This window comes from Leuresthes tenuis, unplaced genomic scaffold (assembly GCF_036924035.1).
Source record: "Leuresthes tenuis unplaced genomic scaffold, fLeuTen1.0.hap1 SCAF_9, whole genome shotgun sequence".
Classification (NCBI taxonomy): Eukaryota; Metazoa; Chordata; class Actinopteri; order Atheriniformes; family Atherinopsidae; genus Leuresthes; species Leuresthes tenuis.
The window spans coordinates 35,787,852-35,815,194 of record NW_027325363.1 but is presented as its reverse complement, the minus strand read 5'-3'; the positions used below and the strand labels follow the sequence as shown (position 1 = coordinate 35,815,194).

The window sequence follows — 27,343 nt, the reverse complement described above, 5'->3', positions numbered from 1 at the left end:
TCTGTTTGTTTGTGGACTGCCTTTTTGTGCTTCCAGTTTTCATTGTGCCCATTTAATCTGGTGTGAGACCAGTGAGAAATTCTGTTTGTGTTCAGTCCAGAATGAGAGGGGATCTGAGAGAGAACACATGCGCTACCGCACTGGAGCGAGCAGGTAATCACAAAGTAGCTCAACCTACAGGTGACCCTGTTTCATTGTCTGTTTTACTCTAAGTAGGACTCTAATTTACTAAATTGAAATTGTGTTGTGTTGAAGAAGAATTGAGGCTGGCCTTTGAGACTGTAAACTAACTTGGAGAACAGATAAGTTGAGAAGTAGAAGTTTCTTCTATAAAAACTTATGGAAAGCCATGTTTTATGAATTTTACCTTCAAATAAATGATTTTGCTATTCTGGATGAACCGCTGGCTTGTGTCAACCCTGTACAACCGCAGGTATGTTTTGTCAGTAGAATTTGAAGATAGGACCACAGTTGTCATATACTTCAGCTCTGCCTCACAGTAACATTGAGCTTAATTAGCTGTTGAGTGGCTGTGCTCTTTTCACTCACCGGTCGTGGCAGGCTGAGATTGGCACCGTACCAGTGGTACAGTGCCCGCCACACTGGCTCTGGCACCGTTTCAAAGTCTCTACCAGGCACCAGCTGCAAAGACCGCTTCAGTCTACCACCCTCCATGGTTAATGTAGGGGCCTGTAAGGGGGACAGCACAAATATCAGCATTTAAATAAGGGCACAAAAGACACTATTCTGTCATTCTGAATTACACGTAATAGTCAGAGACAGCATCCTAATGCTGTGATTCATTCTCGTAAATAGTAGAGATAAGACAAAACAAAAAGGAAGCACCATCTGGTCCCTGAAAGCTTCTGCCAAAAGAGGAGCATCTTTCAAATGGGAATCATTTCTTCTGTCAGGCCTGAGCTGCCAAATACTGCATATTCTCTAGGTGCACACTTTTGTTTTATATGTTGTCAAGGAAACGCATGCTATGAGGAGAAACAAACTAAAGTGTTCATTTATTATCAAAAACCTTGATAACATCTGTAATTTGGTGCATGGTTGGCATGGCAAACCAGAGAACTGTATGAGTAGTGAAATCCTCTCTGAGGCTGTCTCTGTTCTCAGATGTTAAACAAACATGCTGACGGGACGATTGTTGGACGTGTGAAACATCATCAGCCACCAGGCTTTGTGGATTTTCTGATGTGAAACTGTAACATTATTCGGTCAACAAAGAAACTAAATAAAGCCCCAAACCACAGGCAGCTTATTACACCCACACGTTGCTAAAAATAAGCAATAAAACGGTAAAATGATGTCAATATTCACTTATATATCCATTTGTCTTTCCCTCTAACTGAACAGCTAAGCACTTCTACATTACCCTTTACCCTTTGTCTAATATGAGAGCCAAATGTGTGAAGTACATTTAGCCGCTCCCTCTCTGACAGTGACATTGGATCATCAGCAGCAAAGCGTGCAGCTAAGCATAAAGCTGGAGTAAGAACACGGTTGCTTAGCCAGGGAAAGGCCACCGAAGTGGGTGGGTTCTTTAAATAATGTTCAGATACTTTGAGAACTAAATTGTAGAATTCATCTTTTTGCGTTGACGGTTTTTCTGAAAAATGTCATGTTTTATCAGCTGTTTTAGTTTCTTCAAAACAGCAACATTAGAGACTGATGTAACAATAATCAGAAATTGTATAGCCCATTTCTTTCTGAACTTTCACATAAACTTCATGTCCAATCAAAATGACTTTGTACTGCAAATAAACTAAACACACTGAGACTCAATCTCAGACACATACAACAGCCCTTGCCTTCATTGGATCGGTTGTGACCAGAGACTGGTTGTCAATGGCTCCGGGCCTTTGTGCTGCCAGCTGGGAGGGGAGGTGGCCATTGGCTCCAGAAAAACACTGATTGTTGTTGTCTGATACGTTGTGCTGACGAGCAAAACAGCTCTCTGTAGCTGAGGGAGCTACCTGAGGACTCAGAGCTGCTAGGACAGACGGAGTGAAGAAGGGAGGAGGACAGCAAACACACAAAAACATACAGTCTCAAAAATGTTGTTGAAATATGTTGCTTAAAATTGACAAATTAGGATGCAATAGTCAAGGAAACTAAGCTAAGCTTTAACGTATTGCCAAAGTTTGGGCATCAAGCAAAATGCAACTTCTATTGTTGAGAAAACAAGCTACTTATCTCTTTAATGGGGGCACATTTGAAGTAAACTCATTTAATTGAGAAAGCTGCTATTTCAGAGGAAGTTGTGACATAAATGACATGAGTAAAGAAAAGCCTGCTTCTGTTAAAGCCAGGGGAAATGTTCTTAATCAAATTTGGAGATTAAAAATAATCAACAGTATTCAAATAATGGCCAGATCTTAATAAAGAGTATGGTGCAGCTGATGAGCACTCTGTCGTGCAGCACTGATTACGGCGCTTATTTGATCTTTTTGGATGCTTGCGAAGCACAAATAAATTAGAGACCATTTCATGTCATACAGACAAGAGGTCAGATTTTCAGATCAATACTTCGGATTTAGGATATCTAAGATCAGCTGCCCATGTCTGGTTGAGTTTCATACCAAGACCTGTGAAAACATCATTACAATATCAGGCATAAACAAATCCATGTAAAAGTCTGTCTTGATGAGAGGAATCCTTCCATTCTTGTCATATTTTCAGTTAACATGCGGCTTATCTGCAGCTGTTGGAGTATGACTGTGGAAATGTAGGGCTTTACTCTTAGATTACAGTTTCACCATTTTAAGGTGGTAACTCACTGTCTGCCAAAACAAGAAGAGTTGATTTGAAACCTGCAAACAGTTCACAGCTTTTGTGTAAGCTTTCAAATTAAAACAAACTAGAAGAGTTGAGAGGCTTCACTTTATCCAAAAGTGTTTGGTTTCAATAACAGCAACTTAATGCCATGTTAATACTGAAAGTCATTGTGTTTCCTTACAACTACAAAGTTGGAGTTGGAAGTTGCATTCACCCTTTTAAGCCAACTGTCAAATCAAAATCAACGTTTTTAACTCTCAACAACACAACACAGCATACTTTGAAAGGAGACTGTAAGTGCAAAAATCTATTTAAACCAACAAGGATTCTGATATAACTGTGATGACATGATATGTCTGATGACTGACCAGTTTCTGTAGCCTCTGAGGCGCTGGACACAGCATCAGGTGACCTCTCCTCAGAAGGGCTGACGGCGCCAGAGGTCCCCAGACCTCCAAGTCTGTCAGGTGGAGTGGGCTCGACCGTGGACGTAGCCATCGGGGTTCTAAATGAGCTCAGGATGGACGGCTGTTCCACTACGATGCCCTTATGCTCCTGGACAGGAAGACAACAGCAGGGACTGCCCTGTCATTGTTTAAAGTGATAGTTGAGGTTAATGTGGTGATGGCTTTCATGACAGTCACTGCTACTGTCGTATAGAGAGCAAAATGCAGAAATGAACCTGCTCTGGTTAACTGACTGGCAGTTGGCATGAAGGCAACCTAAAGCTCCTTTCACACATGTCCTCCTGTCCATCAATGTGGAGGCTGCTGAAAGGGTTGGTGTTACATGTGAATGACCTCTGCTTGTGCTTTTACATAACAGCAATCTGACTGGGTCAGACCTGGAAACATATATGTATCACTTTAAACACCTCACAAGTCTGAGCTTTAGCAGTCACATGAACGGATACACAGCAGCGGTAGGTTAATCTAGCCTTTGATAAGCTGCTCAGAGGAATCTGACAGATCCTGTTATCAAATAAATAAAAAGAATGCAGTCTTCTCTGCTCCTTGGTTATGACAACTGCTGCAGCAGTGACTTGTTTTTTCACAACATTTGAGCCAAATGCACAAGACGTACTTGATAAGGGTGCAGAGATACTGATAAAGATAGAGATACTGCATAAGGTGAAGCTTCTTCTTACTTTCAGACCATATATTAATATTTTCTCCTGCAGCTCGCTGTTTCCTTCAATGCAGAGTTTGTTAGCTGGATATGATTTTTTAATCACTAAATGACGTGTTCCTCTGAAAAGACTGTAACTCTAGAAGGAATAACAGTTTTGTTGTGTTGGTTGTGCAGCTTCTCATATGAGAAACCTTAATACCACCTCAGGACTCCAAATGTTAAAAAAAATGATGCCACTTTTCCTGTTGTTGTGCAGACTGAAGACCGGCATTCAATTTGGAGGATCAACTTCAAGAGCCGATCATACTCATATCTAATTTATGTATTTATCTTTAATATTGGACGTTCTATAGACAGACATTTATTGTATGTATAAGAGCAATGCAGATACTCAGCTTGTAGACAGAAAGCACAATGCCAGTTTAGAATGGTTGGCATTAACGCTGAGTTGTACTTACGTATTTGACGTAGTCTTTCCACTGCTGCCACCACAGCATGGAGATAAGGAACCAGTTCTGGCTTGGCTGCAGCCCATGTCTGCTCTCCCTCTCTAACCAACCCCTGCACACACACATGACATTAGGTCTTAGCACAGCACCTACAGTATACACAATGAAAAGACAGGAGAAGAGGACAAGCACCTTATGATTTGCCCCTCCTCTTCAGGGGTAGCAGGCCTGAGCCCCAAAACTATGTGGCAAACCTGGACCGAGGCAAACACACACAAAACGCAGTGATAGGGATGTATCTGTATCAATACCAGCAGTTATTCAATTACAGAATCTGGGTATACTAACCTGGAAGAGCAGGTTTAAGAATTCATTGGCCAAAGCACTCTTCACGCTCCAGATCTGGTAGTCCTCAAGGGTCAAGTGACCCAGCTAATGAGGAATCAAACAACACAGAGGTCAGCATACTAAGACACACTCTTTCCAAACAAACATTTCTGTGAAACCCTGGGCCTGATTTTAACATTACAGTAAAGGATTACATGCTGAGGCAGGAGACATTGATACAACTAAAATCTACATCGTAAAAAAACACGCTTACAACAACTGATCTGTCCAGTGACTTGAAAAACTGTGTGAAAATGGCAGCTCGAGCTGCTTTTTATATTCAAACACTGATTTAATTTAGTTACTCTAATAATATAACTGAATATTACAAAAAGTAAAAAAAAGCTATCACAGCCCCATTGTTTGGAAGCATGTCTGTATGGATGTTGCATAGTACTGTCCATCAATGATGTTTGTGTCCCACCTTGGTTGTATCATGCATTTTCAGGATTCCCTCTACTATGTCTGACACGCTACTGTGCAGCTCCTGCAACAGAAACAAGATATATGAGAGGGAAGCAGCACACACTTAGCTGCTCCTGATCATAGTTGCAAAGAAAGCTTGCTTTCCAAAATTTGGTGATAATCATGAGTATTCTTCTGTGAAACCATAACCCGAATATTTTTTCATATTCAGCTCATGTGACAATGTCTGCTGTATCTTCACTTGTGCTGTGCAGCCATGTCATCTGACAGAATTACATTTAATCCAAGCTATGAATATAAGAAGTGAACAGTAAGCCTAGCTTTTCCATAAAAATTCAGAATTAAACCAAGTAAAAGTTCTAAAAAACACACCTTGGATCTGCGCTGAAATATTCATTCAGAAAGAACACAGACAACATTTAGAGACCTCTGGGCAGCCTGCAAGGTTTGCTAGAATAAGCGGTTTTCACACACTCACTTGAGTCCTGAACTGTTCTACAGGGGATGGAGCATTGGCATGAGAGAAGAAAAATATTCATAACATTTGCCCCAGATTTCCTGCATAGACTTTCCACCCAGCCTCCCGAGTGAAATCTTCAGAACATCAGTGGCTGTGATGATTTGCTAAAGTGCACTGCATCAGCAAATATTCTGAGGTGTTTGCTGTCGTTGCATGAGAGTGTTTATGATGGTGAAAGTTTGTTCTTTCTGCTGACCTGTATGCTGCATTCTGCTGTGGATGTGCACAGATTCATGCTCTGCTCGTATCAACACAACAAGGAGCCTTATCTGCTATTCCAAACATATTGGAAAGGGAACACAGTGATTTACACACCATCTTTTGTGCATCACATGCTGCCTACAGTGGACTCCAGACACCCATCCACCCAACCTCCTGCCTCACATTTCAAGCTGGGAGAGTGCATCTCCAGCAGAAAGCCTCCCACTGCGATGTGCTTGTGTGAACACAAACTGCAGACCTGTGCACACTATCCCCTCAAAACCCCCTGTGTTCATGTGTAATTCAGCTGTAGTTTCTGTTCAGAAAGCTCAGCCAAGATAGTTGAGGTATGCTAGGTATGTTAAGCTACATTTTTTCTCCTTCTGTTAATGTATGGCAAAAACGAATAAAGCATGAACAATGTGATGAAGAATGATCACCATCCATATCTCCATCGCACTCCACACTCTCTGGGAAAAGCCCCGACCACTGTCACGTGAATAAAACAGCTTGGCAGACTTTTGAAATGATAAAATGTGAATATGTTCATGTCATTCTGAGCTCAGAAAGAGAAGCACATGAATATGAGTCTTGATCGTGGAAAGTTTGATGTTTAACACAAACTTGTTAACTATGCTAAGGTGGGGTTATTGTTAACAATCACAGTGTGTTACTTACAGGGAGTGTGTCTGTGCGATTGTCCTTCCACACCTCCAGCAAGGCCACGACCATTTCATGGAGTTCATCTCGAGACAGAACGCCATCACGGTCCACATCAAACACCTTGAAGCAAACTGGCAAAGAAAGACGATGTAAATACTGCTCTGAGGCACAATCATGATGCATTGCGTTGTTTGGTCTATTTGCTGATAAACCAATAGCCTTTCAGTGTTTAAGTGCACATTCTGATACCAGCAATGGTCATGGCTGCACCTCACCAATCAATACCTTCCAAAAAACACTGAGATTAGAATTCAAGCTCCAGATTACAACTACTTCTTTACTTCTTATGATACCTTCGTATCACATGGTATGATTAAGTGAGGCCTCTAAGAATTACTAATCTGAAACCATTTCAAATCAAAGCAGGGCTTACATTTCTGCCTCTCAGCGATAGGCCCCCTACAGCATGCAGAGAGTCCACAAGAGATCTCTTTAAAGTCGATGTGATTGTCCCGATTTTCATCAAAGGCATGAAACAAGCCTGTGACACAAGATCAACGACACAGATAATATTAGTACAACGAGCAAGCAAAGTCTGAGGGTATGTTATTGACATAAAATCTCATTTTACTTGAGTAATGCAATGAACAGACACGGTCTTACCTTCACTAAGTGAGGCGTGAATGGGAGGAGATACCAGTGGGACAAAGGTTTCCAAGTCAAAGCGACCTGTCCTGGACTGAGCTTTCAGCAGCCAGTAACGCTTCTCCAAGTCTATAATGTCAGACTCCTCCACTGCAGGGGAAAATCAGTGTTAATGAGGCTGAAACCATGATGCAAATGTTCACAGTCTCATGTAATAGGGGTTAGCTGTGATAAATATGTAGTTTAAAAGCATCCGTTTAGCCATTAAGACAAAACTTTATTGGTGTAAACAGCTTTGTGTAAATATAGGACAGCAAGCACAAATTCATAGGCCACCTTGCATAGGTAATGATTGAGATGTAGATCAGCCATGTGATTTGTCTTGCTTACGGATGTGGTAACACTGCTTATTAGAAGTCAACAATTTTACATTACAGGTGGAATTAAAAAGACCTTTGCCGTGATACATGTATATTTAACACTGACAGCACACACAATGTGGAGTGCTTCTTTGATTTTTGACAATATTAATACCCCATGAGTTATAGATTGTTAAATATAAAACATAGATTTATTGTATCACTTTTAATCCAATGTGGTTGTACAATTACACAAACACAAATTATACAGAAAAAGAATTCCTGTCCGACGACTTATGGACCCCTGACAAATAGAAAACAACAGTGTATAACCAACTAATATCTACAAGAAACTACAAGAACATTAGTTAAAATTGGGTTGGAAAAACAAAAATCAAGAAATATATTAGCTTAGAGGTGTAATAATGAATAAAGAACAGGGTGCCTGGGTGAAGAGGTGAGCATCAGGACCTGTATTCATCAAATAATATTGCTGATGACTAGAAGGTGGAATAGCAGAGCAGAACAGGAAAGGAACAGTAAAACCACCTAACTTACCTAATCTAACTCGAACCTAACTCTAAGATATGCTCAGCATTAAATAGCTTCTGGAAGAAAGGACCTCCCCTGTCTGTTAAGAGAACAAACCTGTCCTCCGTGTGACCAGAGAGTTAAGAAGTGCAAGAATGATGTCCTTCCCCCAGCTTTGGTAGCCTTATGTCCGCTTTAGAACATTTTACAATACAAAGCAATGCACAGCAACATGTATAGGCGTGTCCATATTTTTCTCTTTCTCAAGGGAGGCCTCTCTTACGGTTTTTTAGAAGGATAAACTGAACATCAAGTATTTCTAATTGATTTATAAATACGTCTGATGACAGATAATGCATAAAACAATTTCCCGAATCATAATCTGAAAACATTTCCTTTCATAGTTTATACAAAGCAAAGAGTTACAACTCTGATAGATTTTATAACAATTTCTTAAAGTCTTTGGGTTTTCAGAAGTTTTTTGGATGTGAAGAATGGTGCTGTGAGAAATACTAATGAATGTGAAAGAATGTCAAACACCTTACCAAAGGAACCTTTTTTAAAACTTTAACATAATATAATAAGATTGACATCTTTGCAGTTGTAGCCAAACTGTAACGTACATTCAGTGCTAGTTTTCACCACTAAACTGGTTTTGTGACATAGCTACATTTCGGCTGTTACCAAAGCAGGAAAAGAGGTTTGACACTAAGCTCTATTCATCAATTACTGCACTGTAATCATTGGCATGCGGAACCGGCATCAGTTGCTTAATCCACGAACCATACTGGAAACATCCTTAAGTAAAATGTCGGCCTTAACAGCCAGAATAACCTGTTTTAACGATTACTGTAATGGTCTGTTAGCTGGACTTCCCAAAAAGAGCATCAAACATCTGCAGCTCATCCAGAACGCTGCTGCTGGAGTTTTAACCAGGACTTAGAGATCTGAACACATCACACCAGTTTCAAAATCTTTACTCTGGCTTCCAGTCAGTCACAGAATAGATTTTAAAAGCCTACTGATAGTTTACAAATCCCAGAACGGTTTAGGCCCAAAATACATCTGTGATATGTTCAGAGAATATAAACCCAGCAGAGCTCTTAGATCCAAGGACTCAGGTCAGCTGGTCCAGTCCAGAGTCCAGACTGAACCTGGAGAAGCAGCATTTAGCTGCTATGCTGCAAACAAGTGGAACAAACTGCCAGAGGAGATTAAACTGTCACCAAATGTAGACATTTTTAAATCCAGGTTAAAAACATTTCTTTTCTCATGTGTCTGTGCATGAAATCTGCACGGTATCTTTTAACTTATCCAGACTGTTGCTTGTTTTTATTCATTTTAATTATTTTATTTCTTTCTCTTTATATTCTTTTACATGTTTGTAACACTTCTTCCACTGTCTGCTGCAATGCTTTTATTTTATTAAAGCACTTTGAATTGTTTTGTACATGAAATGTGCTACAAATAGATTCGACTTGACAAATTAGTGTACTTTTACTAATTTAGTATACATCGTAAGAAGCAGAGTAAGCATGTTAGACATCAAGATAACAACAAAATCATGAGGGGTTAAGTAACGACCAAAGCAGGAATGGTATTTAACTCCACTTGTAATGAAGTTATACGGATCAGACAAATATAGCCTACTATATGAGGCTTGCCAGGGTCGATGAACAAGTCTCCCCCTTTCAACATGCTAATCCACAGCTTAAGGTAATAGGATTCAGCAGCTAGACAGCTAGCCTTTGGCTTGGTACCAATACACATGACAGGTGTCAAAACAAAGACATGCAATCAAATGGCAGTCAATTCCTGGCAGAAGTTGGACTATGGTTTAGAAAACTGGATTACAAAACAAGCTTGTTTTAACAGCTACTGGTCACCAGCTCCAGTCAGGTGGGAGGATGATTACAGCTGGCTGCTGGTAAAACTGAATCTTAGAAAGCACACTGCTTGAGTGGGTTGTGTCCTTGTTGTCATTCCCTTCAGTTCCCATTTAAACATCAGAGCAGTTGGCCTTGCACTGCATAGGAGGCCCTCTATCACCTTTGCTGTTAACTGCAGGTTGCTTCCTGTCTCTGATGCATTGACTTAAACAAACTAAAAGGGAACACTGAGAGAAAAATCTATATCAATGACTTATAATGTTAAGGGAACTGAATGGAGATAGCATGGAGGAAATAATATAAAACTAGTAAATCATTGATGGTTATAGATTGAAACAAGGACCAAATACCTCTCAGTCTCCACGCTGTGTTGGACAATGCAAACTCTACAAAAACAAAGTAAGAGTACTTTCTCTGCAAAAATCAGAAAACAAGCACAAGCACACAAGTTGGACTGTGGTCAACGAAGCTGCTGGCTAAAAAGCTTATGTATCAAGCCTTAAACGTCAGTGGATAGAAAAGAAAGACAGCATCATTTTTTCAGTACATTTGTCATTCGTTCTGAAACACAAGAACCACAATAAAGCCGAGTGTATGTCATTCTGACAGACTGACTGCAGATCAATAAAAGCCATCACCCTCACAATGACTCTCTCCTTCCACCTTTTCCATCCATCCCAGGGTCAGCCCTGCTTCTACATCATCAGAGTAGCACTAAAGGTTACATCAATCATTTCTTCTTAGCCTTCAAGTACTTGTAATAATGGCAGACTTTACAGCTTGTTTGTTCTTCCAAGTATTAACATATCTTAAAAGCATGAGCTGTTATGAGCCTCAAACGTGAACTCCTGTCACTTATAAGACCAAAAAGACCATCACATTATCAGTCTCTGTTTGACCGTTGAGCTGCAAGTCTTTATGCAAAAAAAGCAAATATGGATTTCTTGAAAAGGAACACATGCAGTTAAAAATGAAATGATGCCTTACCCGATAAGCTAAGTTCTCACAATTAAGAACAACCAATGGTACAGATATTGAAAGACACAGGTGAAGAGAGCTAGTACTTGATAGTTTTCTAGATTTTACCAGTTACAATGCATGACTACCATTTTACAGTAGATGTCCTGGTACCTACCTAGAGGTGCAACTCTCTCAGAGTGGCAGCAGAGATACCATACCATTATCCAGGGAACATCTTTAGAGAGGTGTTGCAACAAGCTGCATGAAACATAGTAAAGTTCCTACGCTAAACCCCTCACAAAAACTATCTCATCCTGGACAGAGGGCTGTTATTCAAAGGATTTCTACTCTGACAATATTGTGACAGCATCAGAAGCCAGCAAGTTAGCAGATGATTCACTGTGTTAAGCTCTGTCATGAGTCAAGCTTTACCTTCTTGTTCTGGAAAGAGTCATGAACCAGGGCAGTGTCAGCCACTCTCTCCAACACACACACACACATGCACACGCACACACACACACAAACACAAACACACACTAACATGCAGGGACAGAAAGTTAAGAGGATAAACTGGGAGCAGGCAGATTAAAGGCAACATCCAGGTTCACTGGGCAAGACAGGTTCTTTCCGACCCGTTGTCCTTAATTGGCAAAATAAAGCCTGCCTATATTTGCTAGACCAGAAACTCTAAATAAATCATTACGCTGTCTGCTGTTTTTATCTAAAAAGGCCTAAGCAAGTGCTTGACAGCAACAGGAGTAAAAACATCGCTTTTTAATAAGAAGAGTCCTCTGGCCCTATCAGAGCCAGGGAGGGCAGCCAGGAGCACTGAATTGTCAGATCGCTTGTCATTTTTGTGCATCACTTTAACGCAGGCTGAAAGTGTTTCATTAACTCAACATGGAGCTCAGAAACACCCGGAATGTGGGTTGCCGAAATTTTGTGTCATGGTTGTTTTGAGTATTTCTAGACTTTCATGTAATGTTTTGTACCTTTGCTTTATTTTGGTCATTGGTTTTCTGTCCTCTTGCTTCCTGCTTTATTTAGGTAATCTTGCTCTCTGTTCATTTCTGTAAGTTTTCTGGTTCCTGTTTCACACCTGGTTTCATTTGCTCATAACCTTAGCTGTCTTCCATTTGTTAATTATCCCTCAGAAAATAATCTCCTGGGTCTTTCAGTTGTTCCTTGCCAGACCATTGCATGTATGTATGTTGTTTGTTGGTAGCTCAGGTCATCCGTGCGTTTCCATTGTATTGAGTCAGTCTGTGTCTCTTTTTCTGTTTGCAGTTTTTTAGTTCTTACTCTGGTTCCTATTTAGTTTAATTATTTTTAACAAACCCTTTGTCCATTACATTGTTAGTTTGTCTCCTCCTTCCTGGTATTCTTTAATTCTGGGTCCTCAACCTCCTTCTCCACCTCCACTTCTAACATTTTCGTGGAGATGATACAGCTGGCTCAAAAACTGAATAAGAATGTTTACAATGTTTACTACACAGTAATTACAGAAGAGACACAGAGTAAACCCTGAGAAAATTAAATAAAAATGTGTGTCCAATTTCAAAACTTATATTCAGTCCCTCACCCATTCTCGCTTTCTCTTTTGCGGACACATATCTGATTTATATGCCCAGAAGGACTCCTCATTGAGGCAGTGCATTCACTAGACCGTTACCCGACCTTAAAAATCACAACTGAATGCCTAAACTTCAGTTGTGAACCCCCAAAACCCCATAATGACTGTTTCTGCTCCCACACCACCCAAATGAAATAAATAAACACAAAAGGAGCAAATCCAGAAAACCTAAAAAAAAATTTTTTAAAAACTTTAACTGAACAAAACCATCAAACTATAAAATGTGGTTTGCTGAATATTAGATCTCTCCTTTCCAAGTCTCTGTCAGTGAATGATTTGATCTGTGATCATCATATTGATATATTTTGTTTTACAGAAACCTGGCTGCAGCAGGAGGATCATGTTAGCGTTAATGAATCAACTCCCTCTGACTATTTAAATGTTCATGTTCCTCCAACCACAGGCAGAGGAGGAGGAGTGGCAGCTATCTTCAGATCAGGGTTACTAATCAGTCCTAGACCCAAGATTAGTTTTAGATCTTTTGAATCTCTGATTCTCAGTTTTTCCCAAAGTGGAAATCACAAAAACCTCTTGTGTTTGTTGTTGTGTATCGTCCACCTGGTCCTTATTCTGAGTTTCTGTCTGAATTCTCAGAGTTTTTATCCCAGTTAGTGCTGAGTACAGATAAAGTCATTGTAGTGGGTGACTTTAATATTCATGTAGATGTTGAAAATGACAGCCTAAATATTAACTTTAATTCTATATTAGACTCTATTGGATTTTCTCAAAGTGTTCACAGACCTACTCACTGCCTTAATCACACCCTTGACCTTGTGCTGACTTATGGCATTGAGAGTGAACAGTTAACAGTGTTCCCTCATAACTCTGTCTTGTCTGACCATTTTTTAATAACTTTTGAATTTACATTACTTGACTACACGGTTTCTGAGAAGAATTCTACATATAGAAGGTGTCTGTCAGAGAATGCTGTAACCAGATTTAAAGAGTTGATTTCATCATCCTTTTCTTCACTGCCATGTGCAGATATGACAGAGGACGGCTACCTAAATTTTACTCCAGTAGAACTTGACTCTCTTGTTGACAGCACTATAGCTTCAATGCGTACAACACTGGACAATGTTGCCCCTCTGAAAAGGAAGGTAATCAGTCAGAAGAGGTTGGCTCCTTGGTATAATTCACAGCTGCTTTAAAGCAGACTGCAAGAAAGCTGGAGAGACAGTGGCGTTCCACTAATTTAGAAGAGTCAATTAGTCTGGAAAGATAGTTTAATAACGTATAAGAAAGCCCTTCGTAAAGCTAGAACTATTTATTATTCATCACTGATAGAAGAGAATAAGAATAATCCCAGGTTTCTCTTCAGCACTGTTGCCAGGCTGACAAAGAGTCCGAGCTCTGTTGAGCCATGTATTCCTTTAACTCTCAGCAGTGATGATTTCATGAGATTCTTCATCAATAAAATTGTTTCTATCAGAGAGAAGATTAATGGAATCCTTCCCACTATTATCACTGATGTATCATCAAGTAGAGCAGCTTTAGAAGTGTCTTTAGAACCTGATTTGTATTTAGACAGCTTCTGTCCCGTTGATCTTTCTGAGCTAACAACAGCAATAGTCTCTTCTAAACCATCAACTTGTATGTTAGACCCAATCCCAACCAGACTGTTCAAGGAGGTTTTCCCCTTAATCAATACTTCCATATTGAATTTGATCAATCTGTCTTTGTTGACAGGATATGTACCTCAGAGTTTTAAGGTTGCTGTAATTAAACCTTTACTTAAAAAACCTACTCTTGATTCAGAAGTGTTGGCTAATTATCGACCTATATCCAATCTCCCTTTTTTGTCCAAAGTTCTTGAAAAAATAGTTGCAGTTCAACTTTGTGATCATTTACATAGAAATAATCTGTTTGAAGAGTTTCAGTCAGGATTCAGAGTGCATCATAGCACAGAAACAGCACTGGTGAAAGTTACCAATGATCTCCTGTTAGCTTCTGATAGCGGACTTGTTTCTGTGCTTGTCCTGTTGGATCTCAGTGCTGCATTTGATACGATCGATCACAGCATTCTGTTACAGAGACTTGAACATGTTATTGGGATTAAAGGAACTGCATTAGGCTGGTTTAAGTCATATTTATCTGATAGATTCCAGTTTGTTCTTGTAAATGAAGAATCTTCCTCACACAATGGAGTAAGTCATGGAGTTCCTCAGGGTTCTGTGCTTGGACCAATTCTTTTTACTTTATACATGCTTCCATTAGGTAACATTATTAGACAGCATGGCATAATTTTCCATTGTTATGCTGATGATACTCAGCTGTATTTATCTATGAAAACAGATGGAACCAATAGGTTGGTCAACTGTTGGAGAACGGAAACATTGAAGGACTCAACAAGGTCCCTGTACTCCTTCTCCTGTCCACCGCGCACACATGCCATAACAGTCGTATCATCAGAATACTTCTGTATGTGGCAGGAACTGAGTTGCACCTGAAGTCTAATGTGTGAAAAGAAAAGGAGCCAAAACGGTACCCTGCGGAGCCCCAGAACTACATTCTAGTTTTCCAGAAACATCTTCCTATCCTGACATACTGTGGTCTGGCAGTCAAATAGTCTATTATCCATGATGTCAGGGAGGGGGCCACACCCATACCTAGAAGCTTATCTTTTAGTATGGGAGGCCTTATGGTGTTGAAGGCACTGGAGAAGTCAAAGAACGTGATTCTCACATATGAACCGGGCACATCCATAAGCATATGCCCGATGCAGCATGTGCAGAATCGCGTCTTCCACTTCTGTGTGTTTCTGGTAGGCAAACTGGAGGGGGTCAAAATCCTCAGCAACCTGCAGGCTATGAATAAGGAGTCTCTCCAAGGTCTTCATGATATGAGATGTCAAAGCCACCGGTCTGTAGTCATTCAGAAGCCTTGGACAGACTCCATCTGGGCCAGCAGCACTCCCTGACTGAAGTCTTCTGAGCTCAGCTCCAACCTCCTCCATAGTTAGAGACAGAGGTTGTAGCGGAGGGATGACGACAGGAGTGATGTTGCTATCAATTTTAAAGATGAGGGTGGGGGTGCAGCTGGACAAAGGAGGGTAAGTGGTGAGAGTTGCTGCAGAGGTGGAGGTACAGCTGAACTGAGGAGGCCAGGCGGTGGGAGCAGCCACAGATGTGGAGGAGCAGCTGTGCTCAGGACGTCTGGTGCTGGAAGCTGCCACAGATGTGGAGGAGCAGCTGGACAGAAGAAGCCTGTTGGTGAGAGTTGCTGCAGAGGTGGAGGTGCAGTCAGGCGGAGGAGGAGACTTAGCGATGCAAGTTGCCATTGAGATGGAAGTACAGTTGGGCAGTAGAAGCAGTATAGAAGAAGCAGCTGTAGTGGTGGGGGTGGAGGGAGCAGCAGCAGAGGTGAAAAAAGCCATACTATCAAACCTGTTGTAATATTGGTTAAAAGTATTGGTTCTATCATCATCACCCAGAGTTTTTCAGTCTGTATCCAGTGATGATCCCCATGCCCCTCCACACCTCCTTGGTGTTATTGTTCTCCAGCTGTCTCTCTACCTTTTTCTTGTACTCCACCTTAGCTCGACGTAGTGTCTTTTTAAGCTCTTGTTGTACATTCCTCCACCTTTCTCCATCCCCATCCTGGAACGCGCTCTTTTTCTGGTTCAGGAGGTCTTTGATGTCACTGGTGATCCATGGTTTATTATTAGGAGAGCACCTTACAGTCCTCACTGGAATCACAGTGTCCCTACAGAAGCTAATGTAGTCAGTGATGGTGCTGACCGTCCTGTCCATGTTGATGTTCATTTCCTCCTCCTCCAGCAGTACAGCCCAGTCTGTGACATCAAAGCAGTCTCTCAATGCATCACGTGCCTCTGTTGACCACTTCCTGAAAGATCTGGTAGTAACAGGAAGTGGGTTGTAGATAGACCATGCTGTGATCAGATCAGTGGTGGAAGAGACGCTGCCCTGTAAGCCTCCTTCACATTAGCATAGAACAGATCTAATGTCCTTTCTCCACGTGTTGGACAGTCCACATTCTGTACAAAGCCAGTCAGGCAGGAGGATAGAGAGACGTGGTTGAAATCCCCCGTGATTGCAATGAATGCCTCAGGATGCTGGGTCTGTATCCTAGCAACGGGGTCATGGATGACGTCACACGCCGTTGTCGGTGCTGCCCTCGGTGGAACGTGAACAATGACAACTGTATTTGGGAACTCTTTGGGCGCATAGAACGCACGGAAACCAGCTGACAGCAGTTCAATGACTGGACAACTTATCCTCTCCTTCATGGTCACATTGCGGGGGTTAACCCATCTCTGATTAAAAACAGGATAATACCTCTGCCTTTCCGCTCGTACTCCGGTCATGATCCACTCGTACGGCTGTGCAGCCGGGTATGTCCACACAGGAGTCTGGTGTGTTGTCGTTCAGCCAGGACTCAGACAGATCAAACTGCTCTCCTTATTCAGCCGTTGGTTCTGCACAGGCGCCTCTTGCTCATCACACTTGTTTGGTAGCGAGTTAGAGTTTCCCATGATCACTGAGGGCAGAAAAGGCTTGTACCTCCACCTCCTGTTGTCCCTCTTTGCCTTTCGTTTTGCTCCAGCTCTGTATCCACGGTACAGCTTTTTTAGCTCCGTCAGAATTGGATGTTTAATTCCGCGTCCAATCCTCGACAGTGTCAACAGTTCCTCTCTTGTGTACACTGCTCTAATATTGGTAGCAGTGCACATTGTCAAAAAATAAAAAGTAATGAAACGAAATGCAGGTAAAAAGCAGATCACTAAAAATCACTAAAGAAGTTTAGATAAAAACTAAAAATTACATATAATTATATCAACGATGAACAAAACCCCCCCCCCAAAAAACTTGCATATAAAACTGGTTTCTAGGACTGCCTTCTTTCACCTTCGTAATATTGTTAAAATCAGGAACATCTTGTCTCAGACTTATGCAGAGAAACTAGTTCATGCATTTGTTACTTCAAGATTGGACTACTGTAATTCTTTATTATTGGGCTGTCCCACATATTCTCTGAAAAGCCTCCAGCTGATCCAAAATGCTGCAGCCAGAGTTCTGATGAGAACTAACAGGAGAGATCATGTTTCTCCAGTTTTAGCTTCTCTTCATTGGCTCCCTGTTAAATTCAGAATAGAATTTAAGATTCTTCTCCTCACATATAAAGCCTCTTAATGACCGAGCTCCATCATATCTTAAAGATCTCATTGTAAGATATTTTCCTAACAGAGCACTTCGCTCCCAAACTGCAGGTTTACTTGTTGTTCCCAGAGTTTCTAAAAGTAGAATGGGAGGTAGAGCCCTGTGGAATCAGCTGCCAGTTTGGCTTCAGGAGGCAGACACCGTGGGGGACCTCATCTGTCACACCTTTCCTCACTTTGCTCTCTTTTTCCCCCTGTTTAATTTCTCAAATGATATTATGTACATGTGACATTATTGTGGTTATTAACTTGTGTTTCCCTGTTCCAACAGGTATCCTTTGAATGGAGTTATGGTGTTTTTCCCCCCTCTTTTCCCTCTTTTCTGTCTTCTCAAACCCCAGCTGGTCGAGGCGGATGGCCACCCTTCCTGGTTCTGGTTCTGCCAGAGGTTTCTTCCTGGTTCTGGTTCTTCCAGAGGTTTCTTCCTGGTTCTGGTTCTGCCAGAGGTTTCTTCCTGGTTCTGGTTCTTCCAGAGGTTTCTTCCTGGTTCTGGTTCTGCCAGAGGTTTCTTCCTGGTTCTGGTTCTGCCAGAGGTTTCTTCCTGTTAAAGGGAGTTGTTCCTTTCCACAGTCCCTCAGGCTCAGGACGGGAGATTGGACTGAAGACAAGTTTCGGTGCAATCTGTTGGTTTCCTTAGCTGGATATTATTTTTTGAATTGGCTCCATATGAATTAATTGGATTATGATTACAATGAATAGAATTCCAATTGGCTTGAATTGGACTATATTATTTAAGTGAATGAATTGGAGTAATTCTTTATTTAATTAATTGGATTTGATTGGGTTCCAGGTTCAACTCCCAGCTGGGTTCTTTCTGTGTGGAGTCTGCAGGTTCTTCCTGTGTATGCGTGGGTTCTCTCCGGCTTCCTCCCACCGTCCAAAAACATGCATGTTAGGTCAACTGGTGTCTCTAAAATTGTCCTCAGGAGTGAGTGTGAGCGTGTGTGGGTGTTTGTCTCGTTTGTCTCTGTGTGGCCTGTGACTGGCGACCTGACCAGGGTGTCCCCCGCCTCTCGCCCGATGACCGCTGGGATAGGCTCCAGCCCACCTGCTACCCGACCGACAGATTAAGAGGGTATAGAAAATGGATGGATGGATTTGATTGGATTATTAACTCCAATTGGCTTGAATTAAACTGTATAATCAAAGTGCCTTGAGGTGACATTTGTTGTGATTTGGCGCTTTTTAAATAAAACTCAATTGAATTGATTTCAACTTAACCTCAACCTAATTGTAACCCTGCCCTAAAACAAATTGCAGTCCCCATGGGTATAGGAAGTACCCAAAATTTGGTGTCCATTTTGGTTTTAATCCCCTTCATTAAAGTAGAAACAAGTACATGACACAAGACACACACACCGGATAACTACACAAGCTAAAGCTTAGTCTGCTACCTGGGTAACCCTCTTTAAAATCTAATTCTTCTATTATTCTTTTTAGATTAAAACTGAATCTGTGTCAGTCGTCTTTAAATACATTTTCTGAGGTCATTTTAAACTAACATAAAACAACAGATTTTAAATAAATAAATAAATTGCCCTTTAGCAATTTCACAAATTAATAACATTTGCTATCTATAAAAAACAACATAATTCTTAAGTTTAAATATCAATAAGTTGATTTTGGCTGTAGTATTTGAAAGAACATAAGAACTTAAACTGTCATATTATGTTTTGCATTCTGTAGGGCACAGGGCTGGGTGCGTCAGAAAGAGACAAGGTGTTTATGGAGAGAGAGGTGAGGAGAAAAACCTGCCGTGTTTAACTGACATGGGGAAGTGAAAAGGGGAAATTAGGTGAAAAGAGGTAAGTAAATGACTTCATCAAAACCTCTGTGGTATTTCCTGGAACATCTGCTCCATACAAACAAAAGCAGAAGTGTGCGGGAGATGTACCTCGCTGACTGTCTACATCAGAATGATACGACAGAATGAAGTTCAGGACCAACATTTAAAGAAATAAAACCATTTCTGATGAAGGTAAACATATTTAGTATGTTTACTGAATTATCTGAGTAGCTGGACAGCGATTTTATTCACTGGTTTATATTAGATTAGATACTAATAAAAACTTTTTCTTATCATGTTCCTTTTTAATGGTTCTATTTCATTTATATTTTTAACCAAAATTTTTACGATTTGCACCCATTTGTACTTGCTGTTAACACTGTATGTTTTGAAGTAAATTGGTTATTGATTACTGTAAATCAAATGAGATGAAATGTAAACTAAAACTCCTTCACAGTGAAATCACGATAAAAGGTTTGGCTGAACCCCTGATCACATAATTTGTTGTGATGCTATAATTTGAACAATTGGCTTTTTTTCCAGGCATTTGAAGTATAGTACAGATATCAAATATGTTCTATTATGGTGATAAATGTGAAGAAAACACATTCATATCTAACTGTTTAATACAAACAACGCAATAAAGAGGACTTACAGTGAGTGACACCAGCCAGAGTCTGGTAGAAAGTGGGTGTATCACTGTCATCTGTAAGCGTGACACACACTCCTCCAGACAGAAGCCATCGGGACAAAGTGAAGGCCTCCTTGTTCTGCAGGAGCCAGATCCTGAAGCGCTCATAGTTTATCTTGTCACTCTGTTGAAACATACAGAGGAGAGGAGAAAAAGGGTTTGTGGTCACTAAAGAGGCAAATTGCCTGTCTGTCACATTCTGCATTTGTTTTCCTGGAAAAACACTGGTTGACATGTAATCAGAAGTTAGTTGATTGACAGAAGATCAATTTGACAATCATTTTTGCACTTTGTGACCATCTAACTGAGGCTAGAAAATAGAAATCTGTGCACAGGACCCTGTGTGATGTTAATCATAAAAATAAAGCTCTGCAAATCTAAACATGCAGCATTTATATACATATATAAAATACTGAATATTAAAAGAACTGAAGAAGAAAAATACTCTAATGTAAGGGTTCGTCTGGGAACGTATGAAAAGTTATGTACAGAGTTTCATGCATTATCCTACGAACATCCACTGACATGAGCGACCAGTGCGCATGAAAAATGGCTTCCATCCGTTTCAGCTGTTGAACACGCCCCTTTTCGTCGGCGAAACAGAGTGGCAGGAATCATGTCTAAATTAGCATATTTTTATGTTTTCATTCATAGCTTTTGTCACGACATAAACGTACATGTTAGGGTCCTACTTTTTCAGTTGAAGAATGCGCAGATATGTTTTTTTTTTTAATTTTCCTAATTTTGCAGGGTCACTAACCCTGGAGCACGATATAAAAACTACAATTTGTACTAAATTGCCGTTCGTAGTCGCTTACTCTTCGTAGTGGCGGGCAGCGCCATATGTTTTGTAGTTCGAATGTGTTTCCTCTAATATGTGAAATTGTGGCCAGGAAAATTTCAGACTTTATATTGGTTTTGGGGTTGGGAAGCACATCTGTTTGGTCAGATTTGATCTTGCTTATAGTAAAGGGGGTGAAATCACATTTTTTTAGGTTTTGACTCTACTTAGTGGCGCCCCCTACAGGTGTCTCACAGGTGATGGTAGTATAGGTCAAGAGCTTTCCAAAACTGTTTACAACTGGTCTGTAGCTCATTTTGTTGCTGCTCTGTAAGCCTTCAAAAGTGTCCCAGGTTCAAGGTTCAAAGGTCACCTTTGAGGAGCAGGAGCAGCCAACAATTTCCATTCTGACACATGTTACTCCCTGAGTCAAGACCTTTCTAATAATGTCTTCACTTTTGTCCTACACCAAAGTTTAATGTTCATCTTGCTCCAAGGCCCTTTAAGGTGTTCTCAGACCCTTATTAAGACCAAGCTGGATGAAATAATTCAAACATGTTTAAGGGGCAGTTAGTGGCCACATGTGTTCAAAATACTGACGTCTGCTTAATACACTGCCAGACTTTGAAATTTGGACCAGTTTAGACCCGGTTTTCCCCATAATTTACAGTGAGTTTCATATTAAATTTCTAATGACCTAATATGTTAATAATAGATAAAGATGTGTTAATAAAGACCTAATTATACCTACTGTGTCCCTTTCCCCAGGCTGACAGGATGGTCCTGGATGACCAAGACTTCAGTATATTATAGTGCCAACTTTTGCATACTTTGCTTTACAAATGTTGTTTATTAGCGATGATGTGAAGATGATGAAGGATTTCCGTACACTTCCAGTGTTTCTTAACATCTTGCAGTAAATTCAGCCAGCCTGGGTCTCATTTTATTGGCTCCACCCTGTCCAAACTGTTAGTTTTAGCTCAGAACAGAACTGCTACCAGTGTGTGGTGTCTGTAGCTGTTTATTTGTTAGAGCACCTATTTAATGATCATTTTTATTCTGTTTTGATTTATTTATCCATGTTTCCTTATTTATTGTTGAAATTAACTGCACTGATCTCCAAACGGTGGATGTGTGAAACACAGTTTTGTTTTTATGTGACGCATAAGAATGACAAATATTTTCTTTTTTATATATCAGCTGTCCGTGAATACATCCTGTAAATAGAATCATTCCGGCTCTCTCCACTGGCCTCGGCGCTCTGATTCGATGCAGAAGAGGGCAGTGGGCAGAGGTCTTTCAGGTGTTGTTCATCCAAAACAAACTTATTTCTCGGTTGCCTGCGTGTATTTCCTTTGTGGCGTGTTTCAGCAGCGAAGCCGGAACAAAAGCAAACTAAAACAAACAAACATTGTTGATGGATATTCGTAGGATTATGCACGAAAATCTGTGCATAAGTTTTTCGTAGTTTTCATACGAACTGTGGGTGAGAGCAGCCTGGATATAAAACACTGTCACCATTGGATACAGACTTGAATATTTGTATTTTCAGTTGCCCATCCTCTGAAATGTGTGATTGCTTTTCAATAACAGGTACAAAAACTCTCTGTGAAGCCAAAGTTTGTATCAACCATGTGGGCTACAAATAACTGTAGCTGCAGAAGTTTTATGGGTTTGTGACAAACAGAAAATAATAATTCAATGATATGAGCAGTGGGCACAATGTGGGTGATGGGCAAGTCATTATTTTGTGGCTTTCCAGAAAATATTACCAATCCAATGAACTAAAATAAAGACGTTTGACAATGTTTAATGTGTTTACTGACCTCAATGAAGCACTTCTTTAGGGAAGCTGGGACTTCTCCATCCAGGACCTGCAGGACTGCTTCTATATCTTCCCTGGCAGCATAACCACCCAAATCACTGGCAAACAGGCTGAAAAGATCTGTGAGCATGCACACACATATACACATGTTCACAAAAGCATGTTTTTTTATGGGAAGGCAGCCTTCTCCCGCAGGGCAGCAGTAAAGAAGATGGATGCTACGATGCCGCCATGATGTCCTGACGGAGTGCATTACAACTACAAAACATACAGTAAATTCAGGCTTGGGTGTTATCCAACAGGTTAAATAATGATGGTGAAAATCTATGCCACACCCATCCAATGTGACATGCAAGTGATAACTGTGAACTTTGTGATGTTATTTCATGCAACTGTGAAATGAGAGTGGGGAACAGACTGCTCTCTTATTGTTTTTAGAGTATAAAGAGAAATGTGTGCTTGCTACTGTAATTATCAAACGCATTATGCATTACATAAAACTAAAGACATAACCATGTCTTCTAGCTCCTTCTGCTTCTCATGGACAGAACAACCCTTATCAACCAGACTGTTCATGCCTTGCTAACTGTGAATGTGTTGAGTGAGCAAAAAAAAAAAAAAAACAGCTGCTTGTCTTATGCTCCGTCTCCAAAGATGCTTATGCTGTGTTCCACATTCTTAAAGGAGCACACAGGATTCACAAAAACACAAACGAAGACCGTTCTCATAATAATGACTATTGTCTCAAAATTGAAAAAAAATTGGTACAACAAAATAAACCCAAGAAGCTATTAAGAGTGTATCCTGCAGTTTGCCAGAAGGAGCGGAGACAACTATCGCTGAATAACTGCCGTACTAAAGACATCTGAGGACTCTCAGGCTAGCTCTGAAGTGTTGTAACGTCTGCTTAAATAGCGTATAAATGGGTTTAGTTATGTAGACTGGATATGTTCAAACACTGAAGTGTATCTTCTGTAGTTCAATTTCTTTTTCAAGACATTTCATGTTCCTGAGTAAATCTACACAAAGAAACAGACAACATTCAAACAACATGAACAAGCATGAACTCCTCATGAGTAGCAACTTACACTTGGCCTTCTCCTCATCACGTCCTCTTGTCAGAAGCACCAGACCCACAATCAGATTGTTAAAGTGCAGCCCTTTGGACGAGCCTCCAAATGAGGTGTAGATCACCTAAAAACACACAAATTCAACATGTGAAAAACAAGAACAGCTTTCTAATCCCCTGGTGTTCCCATCTACGACATGAACAGACAACACGTGAAACCGACTGATGTCCAGGTGCACGTTAACACAAGACTGTAGAAGTCTGCATGAAGTTATCAGGTATGTGCTGAATATACTGTGAAAAGCTGTGTGTCTCACTTCCAAAATATAATCAAGACTAAAAAAAGAGAATGGTGTCTAAAGTCACTATTATATGAAAAGAACACAACCCTGACAGGCTGCTTGTGGGAAACTCATATGAAGTAAGCATTTGGTCATACCCAGCCTCCCCAGATGAACCCATGTTCATCTCCACCAAACTTCACATCCTGCTGGCTGCATTCGCAGTACCTCCGAAGTGCAAAGTCAACATTCTGCTGCTCTTGCTTTTTTTGCTGCTATTAACAACAAATTCTTATCTGCGATCATATGGTTTATGAATGAACTGGAGAAAGTCCTCGCCGTGCACACATATGTATGAAGAAACAGGAGCTGAACAAAAGAGCAGTAAAGGTCTACCACACTGGACAGGTTTATAGTGATTCACTCATGACAAAAGCCTGGGACCCAGATGACTATGATACATGTTCACGTTGGGCAGTGCTGATGTCATTTCGCGGGGCGACTCTTCAAGAGTACGACAGAGAAGGTTACACAGCAGTGTCTGAAGACACTTACATTATGTGGCTCTGTAGTCAGCAAGCTCATAAGTAACATCCTTGTCAGTCATTTAGTCATTTGATTAAGAAAAGGATATGAAAATACCCTCTGTGACAAAGCAACGGTAATCAGGTACGTGGAACGGGCATAATGCATTAAACTGAGATTCAAGGGGAACTCCACCAATCTTATACGTAAGGATTACTTGTCATGGAAAGTACAAATCAACCTCTGACTGCAGATCTTTTTTTCAGTGACTCCTGGGAACCTTTGTCAAATCTGAGAAAATAACCCTGCTAATTATGTAACATGAAAAGTTTGTGGTCCCTTTTCACATCAAAATCAAGCCATGTTGCGGCAAAGAAGACATCCTCATTGTTTGCTGTTGCTTCCCTTTCATCACTCATATTCCTCAAGTAAAGGTGACTTAATGCCATATTAGGGTTGGATTTCGTATGGTGGCCTTGTGTAATTATTGTTGCAGCACTCACATTCACAAATAGAAATTCTTTGAAGAATGACTTCCTCTTAAGCTGGTCAGAATCAGAATATCTTTATTGTCATTGCACAAGTACAACAAAACTGAGGTAGAGGGTTCTCAGATTTGGTGCAATCGAATAGCAATGAATGGCAGATTAAAATAAAGAGATACATAAATGCCAACTATAAAAAAGAAACATTACACGATCGGTTACTGCACCAGCTAAGCAGCATCACTGAACACCCCCCCTTCATTCTGCCTCTGCACTAAACACACAGCAGAATGGTAAGGTGCAAGAAAAGCACAACAGTCCCGCCTCTAACCAGCTGAGCGAACTATACTTAAATGTCTGTTTATTCTACTGTATTCAAATATATCTGACTGGGATGACAACCTCATTTCCCTTCGGGGATGAATAAAGTCATCTATCTATCCATCTATCTATCTATGACAATTACAAGGTAGGAAGAAAAAGCAGGATCCACTGCAGATCCTGACTTAAAATAGAGACATGAAGCCAGGGTACATGGACCTGTCCTGCCCTTTTGTTATGTTCTATGTTTTGTGTCATATCTGTGTCGTATTTTACAAGAATAAATATCACCCAAGAGCGGTGATTCCATCCAAGGGTTCTATTCGTAGTCAGATCTAAAATTTATTCTGACATAGTTATTGTTTCAAATTGTCTTTCTGATTCACTAATTCCTAAAACTTGAGGCATAAGCTGATTCTACCATGAGGTACCGATTCACTTCGGCATGGTTAGCAACAAAAGAGGGAAATGGACTATGAGTGTAAGTTTAAATGGAAGATTCAGTTTCGTTCCGTTTTAACGCCTATCAGTGAAATAAGCAAATGGAGAAAAATAGGGGACGAGCTTATTCATAGTTTTTCTGAGTTCATTTAATAAGATATTTCAGTATGAGTGAACTGATTTGATCCAAACAACAGCCCATATCTTAAGTGTTTGGAGTGAAATCTTTAAATCACATCAACCAAACCACGGTTGTCTCCCTACTCTGATAATATACTGTACATGTGAGTGTACACAATCATCAGAAACACAATTAATCACAGGACGATAGTGCTCAAACAAAAGATAGACTGGTTGCTATGGACATCTGCTCTTTGAAAGAAGTCTGTTTTCTGACTGACTCAGCTGGCACTTTTTTTGAAGTGTCAGAGATGTAATCCTTGTTTTGCTTGAAGACACCAGCAACAACCTTCTGTCTGGACCGCTGTCAACCCAGCAACGGCTGCCATGGCGACAAAGAAGAGGCAGCAGAAGCACAGAGGGGGAAACGGTAAGAGAGAAAAAAGATGTGTGGCAGTATTCAATGACATCCAGAAGCATTGCGTTTGAAGGAGCCTGCGAGCAAATGGCCTTATTGATGTACTCTAAGACATGGTATGTGTAACCTCAAGGTCTGACCACCGAAACAGATCTGGGCTGCATCATTCATTGCTACCAATGCTCTCAAACTCAAGTGAAAACAAATGTACAAAATAATTCGCTGCAGCAGAAGTAGTCGCTGCACTTTTCTAAAATAACCAAGACAGAAAAATAGAAAAAGAAAGTAGAAGCACTAAATCCCACAGATGAGCCCACACATGGTAACCAATGACTGGGGGGATTTTTTTTACTGTCATCACGTAATCAAGATCTGTGATTAGGAATGAGATGTGCTCTGCAGTAATTAAGCACAGCAGCACAAAATAATGTGTGGGAAATCTGTCTTTATCTATTCTATTTTTCATTTGGAAAAAATTTAAACGTGCAAAGACAGCTGACAGGCCAGAATTTGTGCTAATACGGAAACAAATGCAACACACGGCTGTTACATCTACAATGTATAGTAATTCAATGAAAAAAAGGGCAACATAACACCTGATGAGTATGAGCAGGGAAGTCCCAGTTTCTATCTGCAGGAGGGGAGGTTCCCTGACAGACGGCTGTGGGTTGAACTCCAGCTCCAAAGTTCCTCTGAATAGCTGTCTTAGTGTACAACACATTCTGTCACACCTTCATGCATGTGCTGTGTTGGATACCAGGAGGTTGTAGTCATAATCAGCTGCTGCAGGGGTATCTCCAAGTTCACCTTAAATCTGAGCTGCATACCTGAACATCCCAG

At 40.6% G+C, this 27,343-nt stretch overlaps 1 protein-coding gene across 7 annotated transcripts in view; it reads right to left on the bottom strand.

Moving 5' to 3' along the window:
• Positions 1-27,343, bottom strand: part of usp32 (ubiquitin specific peptidase 32) — a 61,242-nt gene that overhangs the window by 18,277 nt on the left and 15,622 nt on the right. For 3 of the 7 annotated variants that reach the window (XM_072393164.1, XM_072393167.1, XM_072393169.1), the window contains 13 exons: positions 23,932-24,037; positions 22,845-22,963; positions 20,202-20,361; positions 7,228-7,359; positions 6,998-7,105; positions 6,580-6,695; positions 5,179-5,241; positions 4,716-4,799; positions 4,560-4,621; positions 4,377-4,479; positions 3,156-3,372; positions 1,809-1,999; positions 550-690 (listed from right to left, as the gene is read on the bottom strand). In XM_072393164.1, the coding sequence (XP_072249265.1) occupies positions 550-690; positions 1,809-1,999; positions 3,156-3,372; positions 4,377-4,479; positions 4,560-4,621; positions 4,716-4,799; positions 5,179-5,241; positions 6,580-6,695; positions 6,998-7,105; positions 7,228-7,359; positions 20,202-20,361; positions 22,845-22,963; positions 23,932-24,037 (1,602 nt within the window). The remainder of the gene's footprint in view (positions 1-549; positions 691-1,808; positions 2,000-3,155; positions 3,373-4,376; positions 4,480-4,559; positions 4,622-4,715; positions 4,800-5,178; positions 5,242-6,579; positions 6,696-6,997; positions 7,106-7,227; positions 7,360-20,201; positions 20,362-22,844; positions 22,964-23,931; positions 24,038-27,343) is intronic. The other 4 variants (XM_072393165.1, XM_072393168.1, XM_072393166.1 and 1 more) reach the window with 3 other exon arrangements.